The 12,543-nt window shown below is 42.6% G+C and overlaps 4 protein-coding genes across 4 annotated transcripts; 3 read left to right on the top strand and 1 right to left on the bottom strand.

Moving 5' to 3' along the window:
- The first annotated feature begins 1,248 nt into the window (after positions 1 to 1,248).
- SARC_00042 (hypothetical protein) lies at positions 1,249 to 3,428 on the top strand. Its single transcript, XM_014306211.1, has 2 exons — positions 1,249 to 2,286; positions 2,696 to 3,428. Exons 1-2 carry the CDS (start codon positions 1,416 to 1,418, stop codon positions 3,337 to 3,339), a joined length of 1,515 nt encoding a protein of 504 aa, XP_014161686.1. The 5' UTR covers positions 1,249 to 1,415; the 3' UTR covers positions 3,340 to 3,428.
- Positions 3,429 to 3,822: 394 nt separating this feature from the next.
- SARC_00041 (hypothetical protein) lies at positions 3,823 to 6,996 on the top strand. The gene is made up of 9 exons (XM_014306210.1): positions 3,823 to 4,104; positions 4,485 to 4,582; positions 4,695 to 4,950; positions 5,094 to 5,246; positions 5,353 to 5,451; positions 5,616 to 5,789; positions 6,030 to 6,374; positions 6,496 to 6,588; positions 6,693 to 6,996. The coding sequence occupies exons 1-9, from the start codon at positions 3,916 to 3,918 to the stop codon at positions 6,831 to 6,833; spliced, it is 1,548 nt and encodes a 515-aa protein (XP_014161685.1). The 5' UTR covers positions 3,823 to 3,915; the 3' UTR covers positions 6,834 to 6,996.
- Positions 6,997 to 7,082: 86 nt separating this feature from the next.
- On the bottom strand, positions 7,083 to 10,837 carry SARC_00040 (hypothetical protein). Its single transcript, XM_014306209.1, has 7 exons — positions 9,871 to 10,837; positions 9,490 to 9,624; positions 9,225 to 9,328; positions 8,786 to 8,954; positions 8,423 to 8,591; positions 8,068 to 8,324; positions 7,083 to 7,938 (listed from the first exon to the last, which is right to left on the bottom strand). The coding sequence occupies exons 1-7, from the start codon at positions 10,795 to 10,797 to the stop codon at positions 7,882 to 7,884; spliced, it is 1,818 nt and encodes a 605-aa protein (XP_014161684.1). The 5' UTR covers positions 10,798 to 10,837; the 3' UTR covers positions 7,083 to 7,881.
- A 1,071-nt stretch (positions 10,838 to 11,908) lies between these two features.
- SARC_00039 (hypothetical protein) lies at positions 11,909 to 12,412 on the top strand (the record flags this gene model as incomplete). The annotated part of the gene is made up of 1 exon (XM_014306208.1): positions 11,909 to 12,412. The coding sequence occupies exon 1, from the start codon at positions 11,918 to 11,920 to the stop codon at positions 12,410 to 12,412; it is 495 nt and encodes a 164-aa protein (XP_014161683.1). The 5' UTR covers positions 11,909 to 11,917.
- Positions 12,413 to 12,543: the final 131 nt, after the last annotated feature.

Below are 12,543 nucleotides of genomic sequence, written 5' to 3'. Positions count from 1 at the left end.
ATATAGATATAGAGAAAGAGATAAAGATATATACAAAAAACATATACATACATACATTTTACGTATATACATATATGCATATATATTCATTTTAATGTATACATACATATGCATATATATTCATTTTAATGTATACATACGTTGGCAATTTGTACGAACGAGACAAATACTAGGACACCTTCTTTTTAATGATCAGTCATTCGATGGATGATTTGTGTGATGTATTTATGAGTTGCCATATCCTTTGAAGCTTTGTTAATTTGTATAGTTCGGGCTCGTCCCAACCAATTTTTTTTGCACAGTCGTAAAAGAGCAAAATGCTGTTGTCAAGCCGTTCTCTTTGAGTTGACGTTTAGTTTAAAGGTCGCTTTTAGTCTAGGAATCTAGTTCTATAGGCACTTTCTGGGTGGAGTTAGGTTCTTTGGATATAAGATTGATTTGCAGCATGATACATAAATAATAGTAGCTCAACTAAACTTCAACTGAAGGTGCAGAGTGAAAAGTGACTGGAACAGTCCTACTGTCACAGGCTCACAGCTGGACACGTAACGTTTATTGGTGCCCTAGTATTTACCATACTCTAGCCAATGGTTGACTCTAGAGAGCCCCATATCACTGAAACACTGACAGTGACAGGTCACAGGATACCTTGCGGTTAGAACTTATTTAGAGTGATTAGACACATCACGCATCATGATTCATGAGTCACGACCAACAAATAGCAAGTGACTGCAGACGGTGTAGAGAGCACATATTGGCCTTATAGACAGAGCCACAGCGACATGGACAGAGACCAGAGACATGTTATATTTTTGTAAAAAAGAAGAAGAGAAAAGTGTAGCCTAGGCCCTGGGGAAGTGGGGCCTATATTTAGGCCTTAGGGCGTATTTATTTCAATATTTACTCTCTGTATGAATATATAAATACTGGTCGAACGCAGAAAAAAACAAAATGATTTTCATTGGTTTCTCGGCTTCTGGCAGAATTTGATTTGAATTAAAAATGTTTTTTATAACATATGTTTCAAATTTAAAAGTGACTGTATATATTCACAGAGAGTTTGTTATCGGTCTAGTTCGAAATACAACAAATAAAATAACACCACCTCCACAATGATTTCATTGGCTAAATATGTAAACTCGGGTTTTTGAAATTTTGTGTGCTTTCTAAAATGAAATAGATACCGCACGTGTGTCAGTTTGGGTACCAACTTCAGGTTCGCGAAGTGGCAACAAAAAGATCACAAGAGCCATACTGCACTGCTGCACAAGAGACGATAGTAAAAATAAATAACAACATATATATATTTCTAAACACGTGAGTGCGGTTGATAGACGCAAGCTTGAGAGGAAATAGTATATTTGCATATAATCCTAACTATTATTGTCGAAGTAATAGCTTTTTTATTATTAAGTATGCCTTGTGTTGTAGGAATCGATTTTGGTGCCACAAATGTGTGCGTAGCCGTGGCCCGAAAGGATGGCACAGTCGAGGTTGTTGCGAACGATTTGGGAGACTTCGTTACTCCGGCATGTGTGTCTTTCAATGAACTCGAGAGTGTTGTTGGTGGACCTGCAAAGCAGCAGCTTGTGCGAAATTCAGAGAACACAGCCACTGGCATGAAACGTCTCATCGGCCGGAAATACGCAGATCTCTCAGATGCAGATAAGAAACAGGCAAACTGCAAAGTAGTAAACAAGGACGGCAAGCCTCATTACAGTGTTACATTCAAAGAAGAGAATGCCACATTTACCCCTGAACAATTGACCACCATGCTTCTGGAGAAGGTTAAAGAGACTGCTGAGCACTTCGCAGGTGACTCCGTGTTCGAGTGTGTTATCTCAGTTCCCGCTACTTTCACTCAAGAGCAGAAAGCGGCCCTGAAGCAGGCTGCTTTTGATGCCAAATTATCCGTGTTACGATTCATCAACGAGCCCACCGCCACATGCTTGCAATACGGTATCGGCCAGAAAGATGGAGATCGCAAGCGTGACATCCACGTCCTGGTGTACGATCTCGGAGCTACACACTTGACCGTAAATGTGCTATTAGTACGAGATGGTCTGTATCAGATAGTAGCCACTGAGACAGTTGCTGATTTCGGAGGAATCTCGTTTGACACGCGACTTATGCAGTATTTCGCTATGGAATTCATGAAAAAAAGCAAGTTAGATATTCGCACGAGCCCTCGCGCAATCGCTAAGCTCAGGCTGGAATGTGAGCGCATCACCAACGTGCTTACTACCGCTAACTCTACTATGGCAGCTATCGACTCGCTTATGGAAGGTATGGGAATTCTGAGTATATTATTTGGACTTAATTTCTAGAGGACATGCACTGCTTTCCAATTTTTATAATGTGTTAATTTTTTTCGTAGGATCGCCTGAGTAAGGTAGGGAATAGATTGATTCTGTGGTGTTGCTGCAAACTGGTGCTTGAATCACGAGAGTGCAAGTACTGAGTCATTGTCTATAATAACGGTACAGGCGGAAGGCCGTAACTTGTCATATCCTTGCTTGTTGTCATTCGACGGCTAAAACCATCGTTGCGCGGAGTATAATATATATTCTTAGTGACAAATATAACTATTTGCCGACTGATATGCAAATAGTTATATGGTCACCTTCACTTTTGTTTGATTTGAACTTCTAGTACGACATGCCCGACTTATTTCATTCCAAACTAAATTTATCAGGAATGGATCTTCACGCCAGTATGGATCGCGAGCGCTTCGAGACCCTTTGTGAACCCATTTTCCAGAAAGCCTTCGAGCCTATCGCTGCTGCAATCAAGAAGTCTGAATTCTCAATGGACGATATTGACTACGTAATTATGACTGGCGGTGCCGCAAAGGTCCCAAAGCTACAAACACTAATGCACGAGTACTTCCAGGACGTCGATGCACACATAGACTACCAATACCCTACGGATCAAGCAGTGGCCATGGGTGCTGCCCAACAGGCCTCACTACTATTTGGTCACTCGCACTCCGAAAGCAACAGCGAATACGACCAAACACACGTGTTGGCTCACAGTATCGGGTTTGAGGACTCCTACGGAAATTTCAAGACCCTGTTGGGCGCGAATACTGCACTACCCACGCGCAAACACTTGACCTTCAGCATGCCTAAGGATCAAAACGATTTCTTACTTAGATTATTCGAAGGTGCCCAGAACGAGAAGAAGTGCACCGGGTGTACGCTTGTTGCAGAAATTGCCGCACGAGATGTTGCTGATAAGGCTCTTCAGCTAACACTTTATGTACGAGAGGATTCCTCTGTTCACGTTACCCTTATGAATACGGAGAACGGTGAGCGTGTATTCGATGAGCGCTTCTAAATTAGAAATCTTTAGGAAGTGTATGATCAAAAAATAAATTGTACTTTAGTCCTGTGTTTGGTCTAGTTTTAATTACTAGTAAACCAACAACGGTAAATCACGTCATACGTTCAGCGAAAGAAAAGTAACAAATCGCCGGCAATATCAGAAATTAAGTATTATGTCTCGTATTGAGAATCGGCCTGAGAATCGACTCTAAATATTCATTCGCTCCATTCTATAACGTTAACACAAACAGAATGGTTAAGTATTTAGCAGTATCGCCAGTATTTAGAGGCGAACGAGGCGAACGAAGCTCCTCATGACTGAAGATAAGTATTTGGACAAATTTAATATACGAAGCCGAGCAAGGGATGTGTGGGCCAGTGGGGGACAGTAAGTGGGTAAAGCGAGTGTTCTGAATTTTTTTTTGGGTTCTAAGCTTTTTTGCCTAGCCGCCTTCGCCATCGTCTTTTACAATAATCATATCATAAAGGGTTGTACAGCTTGCATGCCGATTCTCAGACAACATATGCGTTAATTGTAGTACATTTATCACCACAGTTCTTAAGAGATGGAAAGACTAGTTATCTCTAGATGAAGGGTAGGTTTCGTGTATCTGATTTGGAGGGTGATGAGAAGAAGGGACTGGATGATTCTGATGATGGGCTGGTCTTTGTGACCAGTCATGCAGATGGCCAACCTCAAGAGGTACCAGTGCCCACAGTAACTTCACCGGCGAATAGCAGCCCGACTCCAGTGATATCAACCCCAGCCACGAATGAGGTACTACTTCATAGGTGTCTGTGTGAGTGTGTAGTACACAACGAGGCAGTATGTCTTTGCTGGTTGGCAGTGGTTCTGAGTGATTATTTGCTGAATGTTTTTTTAATTTTACGTAACCGTCGACCACAGTCGCTGGTTTAAGTTTCCTTATATGAAACTTCCCCGATTATATCTAGTCGAACCATTAAAATATAGGCAGAGGAGATGCTAGAATCATAGAAATACTTTGCTAGTACGTCTTGCGGTTGTTTCTGCTAAAATGCTCCACTGGATCGGTTGATACGTGATACCAACCATTTTGTTGATATTACCGGCTCTTGTTTTGCGAATAATGGATCGTTGTGTAGCTAAACCAAAGTTGTTTTGTACTTGTACTGCAGTCCCTGCCCGTATACAGAGCTGGTGCCACAGTCCCTCATGCAAGCTCGGTTGGTTCTAATCTGGCGGCGGGATTGCATATAAACTCAGGACAGAGGAGGTATGGCAATATCAAATCGAGTCCTTCATTTCTTTTACAAGCGTCCCACGCACCCTCCCGATCATTCTCGCCACAACTCATCATTCGATGTATGCATAACCCTCTTTGCCAGGATGAATCATGCCAATTCCCAAATGTACCGTACCAACCCTCCCCCGGCACAAACCCCACGAGGGCCCAGAACCATGTCTCCGAGTGCAAGTATGCTACTAGACTCGGCCAGCGAGGGTACCATGCTAATCGACACTGTGGACGCCAACTGGGCCCTGCGATCGGTACACCGCGGAGCTAAAGAAAACAAACAGTTGTTGGAGGCGCTGCTCAATGCTCAAAAGGGTGTGGCGGATTCATCAATTGACTTCCAAGCGGTACGCACTGAGTTGTATTCTACGGTGGCCATTAACGGTATTTAAACGTTTTCTCGTTCGACCTAGAACATGATTGTGTAGTGAGCCGTCATTAGGTTACTCTGTATCAAAAGTATTAACTTGTCAACTCTCGTTGCTTGCAGACCTTCACTGTACTTGACTCGGAACGAAAATGTCGTCATTTTAGCGGCAAGCAAGGGTTTATCCAAGTCAACTTCGAGGCCATGTTGGACACCGGCTTCTTTTGGATTGATGTCTGTGCACCGTCTCAAGCTGACATGACTTTGATTGAACAGGCAAGCAAGAAAAAAAATTGAATTTACTGGTCTGCTGTTGTAGGTATTCACTTCTTCCGCAAATATATATCTTACACTGACCCTTTTTTCAATTTTTATTGCATAGGTCTTCGGTATCCATCCACTGACAAGCGAAGATATTCTCACCGAATACACACGCGAGAAAGTGGAAGTGTATGATTCGTATTTGTTCACCATAATGCAGGTTTGTTCGTATTTGTATCACCCATCATGTGCTAGACTGCGTCGATTTCTTTTAAATTGTACACGGATGAGAGTATATAAAAATTGGTAACGGGCCTAAACGAGACTTAAAATGTTGATTTCACGCTAATTATGTATCGCTCACTTTTGTAACTCCAATTGCAGACCTTCTCTTCTACGCAAGGGGAAGACGAACAAGCCGCTGTAAACATGAACATAGCTGTGTTCGATACTTTTGCTATAACCTTCCACGCTCGACCAGCGCATGTGGTGAACGCAGTGATCGGCCTCCTACAGAAAGATACTCCACTGAGAGCAGATTGGACGCTGATGCTTATTGTAAGATATGTAGCGTGCACCGAATCTAAGTGAGCTGACAACCAGGGAATCTGTGAATATGTGGTAAATTTCATAGTTCTAGATAACATGTAAGGGTATTTTTGCTTGAGCTGCACACAGCCTGTTTCCGAGAACTGACAGGATTTCAAATACTCAAATTGAATATTTTATAACTCGAGTTGTTTTGGTCATCTATGCGATCGGCTAATTCCACTTTTTACCACTCGTGGTTGCTCCTAGATTGATAACATTGCGGACGAGCTCGAGCCGATCACAAGGGCAGCTGAGGTGGAGGTGGATGCCATAGATGAGATGATCTTCTACTTAGGGCAGAGAGACGCGGCTGACATCCTTAGACGTATAACTCATATTCGGAGGAGGACCAGCCGACTTATTCGCATACTGAAGCCAAAGAGAGATATCCTCTTGTATCTTACCGGCCACGGCCGGAGTCCACCCCCCCATGTCAAGAAGGACACATTCTTGTATTTTCGGGATATTTTAGATCTGATACACGAGATGATGGGGAAAATAGAAGGGAGCAGGGAAACTATCAATGCTACTCATTCTAACTACTTAGCACAGGTATGTCAAGATAACTTAAGGTGGCTATTTCGAAAGTGTTTTCTATTTAAGCTGACTATAGCCTTATCTAATGTTTTCTTCGTTTTCCTTCACCCTTTCTGCACCCGTTTGCAACCTTAAGCTCAATGTTGAGTTGGCCGAAGCAACGGCAGCAAGCGGGACTGCTCTGAACAGTTTAACAGTTGTGTCAACTCTCTTCTTGCCGCTAAATTTGGTATGTGTTGTCACCTTTATAAATCTGAATTCCAATTTTGCCTTCGATTTAATAATATAACACAACATGGGTTGATCATAATACAATGGTTTTTTACAATACAGATTGCTGGCTCCTTCGGTATGAACGTATTGGTACCCTTTCAGGAAGCGGACAGTTTGGTACCGTTCTTCTGTATCGTACTTGCTATGTGCTTGCTTTCTACTGTATCCATTTTTTGGGCCAAAAAGAAAAAGCTTATGTGAAACACCTCACAAAATTTTAGAATATGGAGAACGGCAACTTAGATTTCAGCTATCAATCGGCCACCTGCAAAATGTACAATGGGCGTTCAATATTTGTGTACATTTGAGCTGCACGATGAGCCCACCAACATTAAACCAATAAATCACATCAATTGTATTTGGGTTATAGAATACGCACGGTACTATTGTAAACGCTGGAAATGATGTGGTAAAATTGCGGCGAATTTCAATATAATACATTGGATTAGCCTTTATTCAATACTATGTAGCTACGCCGTGCAAAATTGTTATCAGTGAAAACTGTATATGGTTTTGCTCATGTAATATAGAAGAAAGCTTGGCCGAATTGACACATTTTCGAAAGGTCAACCTGCATATATTTCACGAGAGTTTTACAATACACAAATACTTAGACTACGGAGGGTTTTTCTGCACTCCCTTGGGCCTGGCCAGTCAACTAACTTGTTGGCGCCTAAGAACTCATCACGCGCAAGTAAGTGATAAAACATGCAATCAACCGAAGATAACCGATCGCGTCGCCAGGACCCTCCTGATTGTTCGCCATGAACCTCTTTTCAGATGCCAGCAATTTATATATCGTGCGACGTCCGCGGGTACGCATTCATCAGGGAAAAAAAATTGCAGCCCAGTAATGCTCCAAGTGCCACTTCAGCGGGCATCATCGAACCCAACGACACTTATTCAAGATTCGTGTATGTAATCGATACCAAAGCCTTGATCAGAGCTACATGCAATGCAAGACGTTGTACACAACCTGTTGTTGAAATTAGGCACGTCCATCTCCATCAACTTTAAGTACAGTCTTCAAGGATGTCGGCGTGCCCTCAACGTTGACTCAAATAGCTGTTTAGTGCTGTGTTCATACTACTAGATTGATGTTATAGTTGCGTGCTATTTGTCTTCAATGCGGGTAATTGACTCTCCGGCGGCCATTGTCAATGTCAAAAGTTCTTCGCACACTCAATACTTTTGGTCAAGTATGCACGATCTCGATGCGCCATACTATGTCGCAATGGAACAGCACACGTTAGCAAGCACCACCAGCATCTAGTACGATCTTCGCCTTTCCATTCCGGCATGCAGCCTACGAGAATGTAGATAATGTTGTTTGGGAAATGAATAACATTTAACAATATCGCACGACACGTCAAGCGTCGATGAATGGGGGTACTATCACGGGTTTACTAAGACAGCAACAAACAATACGCTTTACCTGGTAAAACTTGTGGTAATCTCCGACATCCTTATATTCTTTCTTCACCACTGCACTCGCGGCTTCGTTGGCGAATGCAGAACTGAATACGAGAATGCGGCGGGAAGCCTTTTCGCTCTCCCGATCATTCTCGGTGGGAAGGGGTGTGGGCTTTACCTTTGAAGTTCTCGATGTCCGCGATGTCGCTGTTTCTCCTTGCACTCGTAATTTCTTCGAGGATGGATAAGATGGAATGCTAGAAGCTTTCCTCGTCCGTTCTATACGCGAGTGGGTGGAACACCATACATATGTGAGACAAATGTCGCATATAAATTCTATCTAAACAAAAGACGGTTAGCGATACACAATGCCATACCCTCTTTAGATGCGAGGTACTGAATTCTTTCCTCCTCTGGCATCGTCCTCAACAGCAATCGTTCCTCTCGCTCTGCTGCTATAGCCTCCTCTTCTAATCTTTCTTGCTCGAGCGTGGCCTCTCGGTCTTTCAGTCTGATTTCCCGTTCTTTCGCTCGTCGCTGCTTCTCCTATGAATGGAATAATAGACAGGACAGATGAGTGAAGTGCGTGATAGTCGGATACAAGAAATAGACATGCAAGGTAGACAATCATGCATTCTTTGATATACAGCACCAGAACAACACGTACAACGGATCAAGATATTGGCTGACATACATACAGATAAGCAGCCATAGCACGCCGAATCCATGACAAAACCTACCTTTTGTGCCACACGCCGCCTCTGTGCTTCCTCATTTTTGGCTTCACGTGCTGCTAGCTCGCGTTCGCGCTCCGCTTCGGCCGCTTGCCGCTTGGCTTTCTTAATTTCTTCTTTCTCTTTCTCGGCTATTGTCCTCAGACGCTCCTCTTCACGCTTTAAGAAATGTATCCTGTATGTAAATGGGAGGGCACAAATAGGTGCTATAGGTACTGCGTATTGATCATTTGTGAACAAGGTGCTCAGCTAACTGCACAAGGTGAGTGCACTGAAACGATCAAGTATTCTACTGTGTATTTGGAGGCTCAGCAATGAAAGAATAACAGCTGCATCCGCCTAAACCAGCGGATGAAAGCAATGTACTGTAAACTAACTGATCATAAACATAACTAGCACGAGTAAGACAGCTCAGGAGAAAAAAAAACACATCACCGAGACGTACCTTTTGTCCCGCTCTGACATTTGCTCATTTGTTTTCACTCTTGATGACGAACGTCGAGGCAAAGCATCTAGTGTGCGCGCTTTTTCTGCCGCGAGCTCGGCACGCTAGTAGCGGTTATAATTGAAGATATATATCAGTTAGCATCAATAGCGAGATATGCGTAAGACACAGATCATAGCCTCCGGAAGCAAACAAGGACATGCATGAAATTTGAATTAAAGAAAACCTGATCTTTGCGATATACAACATGCACCACACTCAATACCTCCAGCGAAGGGACCACCGTTTCAGCTAAAGTTTTGATAGTTTCCGCTAGTTCTCTTTCCACTTTGTGTCGACTCTTTGACAGCCGAGCGATCAAATTCTTCCATTCTTTCGAGGTCACACACACCGCACGCCACTGTGGCACAGGTTTGAGGACAGATGCAATATTAGTGATGTGTATAGGAATCCAAATACGAAAACAAGCAGCATAGTAACATCGACGCATGTCGTTGATAAATTCGAATGGGAGAGTCCAAATACTAAAATTCTCCACAATACTCACCAGCGCTCCAAGCCCAGTCTTTACAAAATACCACCAAAGCATAAGCTACAATTTCACAAAACCATAAGGTCAATTGCACACAATCAACAGACTACATACACAGTACTGTTTCCTCTTTATGAAATATGGGAATTCAGGCAAGTTTTCCTTGGGTTCTATGTCGACATCTTCTTCTACTTGTATCTTCGATGTGCTTTTCACGGGCTGTTGCGCCTTCCGCTTAGTACCTCGGCCGCTGGGAGGTGCCTTGGTCTTTAAGCTTTCTTCCATTTTTTGTTGCTTTGCCATCTGCCGCTCGGTTAATCTCGGCTGAAACACCACACGCTCTTTGTTCTTCGGCCTGCCTCTTGGTTTAGCAACAGACTTCTTTATTTTGCGCTCGACGTAGGAATACTCCATGTATAACCTACTGTCATTCATATAGTAGTATGTACTGCGCTCAGAGTCAACGCCCACAACTTGAAGTCTAAGCGCATCGGCATCCGTTTCCTTTTCGGCCACATATTCTGCGAATACATCACTCGCCCCCAAGCTCACGTTGCACAGCATGTAAAGCAGTTGCACACGCAACTCTATCGCAAGGTTGTCATAAGCATTCTTAGTAGCGTCCCTATCCGAATTAGTACCGTCAGTTATCGTGAACGCTTCCTCCATCACCTCCAGCAAGGGACTATTGTCGCCGTATTCCTTCACAATGCCGAGTAAGACGTCGTACCAGACGCGTGCCGTTGGCACTCCACCTATACTGCTATTATATGTTATATCATTCCGTTTTAGAATAGATCTGAGTAGTTTCACGTGCATTTCCGCTAATAATAAATCATTCTCATCCAGCAGGGCTTCTTCGATAGATTTGCAATTAGTCTCAAACGCTGCCAATACGTTCAAAGACGATTTCCAAAAAGAGAAGAACAATACAACGCATGGTAGCTCCCAACAGCTACGAAGACGGTGCAGTTTCTCCTGCCTTACCCTTTGTACCTCGAACTCATTTATATCAACCCATTGCACATCCGGCGACTTCATCGCAATTTCATGCACACCGAGGTAGGATGTTCTCTGCAGCAGACACCCGACAATACTACCTGGTGAGCAAATCGAACATTCTCATATATTTTAGGTATTTAATATTTCTTAATATCTGTTTGTTAGGTTTCACGCGGCAAATAGTCGTATAGGGTTTTTCATTGCACGTTATTCCATAGCCTTCTGATTCTGAATAATCAACACCTAGAGACCTAAGAACAATAATTACATATTTAAAATAGGAGGCTATGATTGTTCATTGCCTTCTTGTTATTATTTGGCCTCTGAAATAATAACACAGGAGGCTATGATTGTTTTGAGTAGAGTCTTGTGGATACGTACAAATATCTTGTTTTGACCGGTTGTGTCAGCTGTCCTGCATACAAGCACAGTACACTACTGGCCATTAGTTCGCGCTGGCATATCATACATGTATCGACGGTGTTCATTCATGACCATTGGATGAATTTTAAAACCTCCAAAAAAATAAGTGTAATATGTAACTCGACCATTGCCGACCTTTCTGCCACTCTGGAACCACGTGTGAAGTTTCAAACAGACGTATATAACTATTCATTTTGAAGATACGCTTTAAGTGTAGATATGGAATCGGAGCGTACAAGATTCCTCTATATGAAAGTACAAAGCAAGGAAAGGAGTCAGCAAGAATAAACTTCATTTAATTAGTATGTTTTTTGAATGATCAATCTTTGGCCGAGGACTAGTGTACAATTTACCGTCGGAGTTGGCGCTCTGCGTTCACGTTTGGACACCCGAGCTGCCGCACTGTATTACTAACAATTTTGTTCCCTACATTTTCTATTATGTACCACACACAGGCTATTAGTAGTTGTTTTGTGGTAACGATCGTATTTGGATACATATTGAAGTACTCTCGCGTGACTCGGCTTACCGACTCCCCGTCAACAAATCACAACCCCTGTGGACAGTGTGGAGCCTGGGTATTTGAATTGATTAAATTCCAAGAGATTTTTAATACTTTTATATAAACATCAATATAGAAAAGTGCATTTTTTCAACAAATATTTGGTAAATATAAAGCCATCACCGCGTGATCTTTCCCAGAGAAAGCTGCAAGAGGACGATACGCCTCACAAGCATGGGCGGGGAGAGTATAGGTACCAACAGGTCTACCTCAGGTTCTACTGGAAGACTCGCACCAACAACAGAAACCAATGGGCTCCCAGAAAAGAACAAGGTACGCAGAAAGCGTGGAGGAGGCGGACGCGGAGAAAAAACCAGCAGCAGCGGCAGTCCGGGTAAGAAGGCATCAGCCGATTCCAAAGCAGGTGTGCGAAATCAGGATGATAGGCTAGACAATAACGATAGCGACGCTTTAGCTATACAGAGCAGAGGAAGGACGGGTAAGCGTAGTGAGCAAGGCACGCAGAGACCTGTCTTGCGCTCGCCAAAGGTTGTTGCGGATAATGGGAAAGGGTCCAGTCGTGGTAGCACTAGAAAACGTGGTGGTAGGAAGAATCTTGCTACGGAAAATGGTACTGAGAATTCGTCAGAAGCAGCTAATGCCTCAAAAAAGTCGTCCAAGCGATCACATACGAAGTCAAAAAGAAAGGTAAGCTGTTTCAAAAAATAACTTTTCATACATACATATTTTTCCTATACATATATATATATATATATATATATATATATATATATATCATATATATATATATATATATATATATATATATATATATTATATATATATATATATATATATAT

Source organism: Sphaeroforma arctica, assembly GCF_001186125.1.
Source record: "Sphaeroforma arctica JP610 unplaced genomic scaffold supercont1.2, whole genome shotgun sequence".
Classification (NCBI taxonomy): domain Eukaryota; class Ichthyosporea; order Ichthyophonida; genus Sphaeroforma; species Sphaeroforma arctica.
Note: the sequence above shows the minus strand (reverse complement) of the source record. Positions and strands in the feature narration are given on the sequence as shown.

Coding starts and splice junctions, on each gene's coding strand:
- SARC_00041 (XM_014306210.1), top strand. CDS start 3,916: ATGAAGGGTAGGTTTCGTGTATCTGATTTGGAGGGTGATGAGAAGAAG. Junction 4,951..5,093: donor CATCAATTGACTTCCAAGCG/GTACGCACTGAG, acceptor CGTTGCTTGCAG/ACCTTCACTGTACTTGACTC. Junction 6,375..6,495: donor ATTCTAACTACTTAGCACAG/GTATGTCAAGAT, acceptor TGCAACCTTAAG/CTCAATGTTGAGTTGGCCGA.
- SARC_00040 (XM_014306209.1), bottom strand. CDS start 10,797: ATGAAGTCGCCGGATGTGCAATGGGTTGATATAAATGAGTTCGAGGTA. Junction 8,955..9,224: donor ATGTCAGAGCGGGACAAAAG/GTACGTCTCGGT, acceptor ATTTACATACAG/GATACATTTCTTAAAGCGTG. Junction 8,325..8,422: donor GTACCTCGCATCTAAAGAGG/GTATGGCATTGT, acceptor ACTCGCGTATAG/AACGGACGAGGAAAGCTTCT.
- SARC_00042 (XM_014306211.1), top strand. CDS start 1,416: ATGCCTTGTGTTGTAGGAATCGATTTTGGTGCCACAAATGTGTGCGTA. Junction 2,287..2,695: donor TATCGACTCGCTTATGGAAG/GTATGGGAATTC, acceptor TAAATTTATCAG/GAATGGATCTTCACGCCAGT.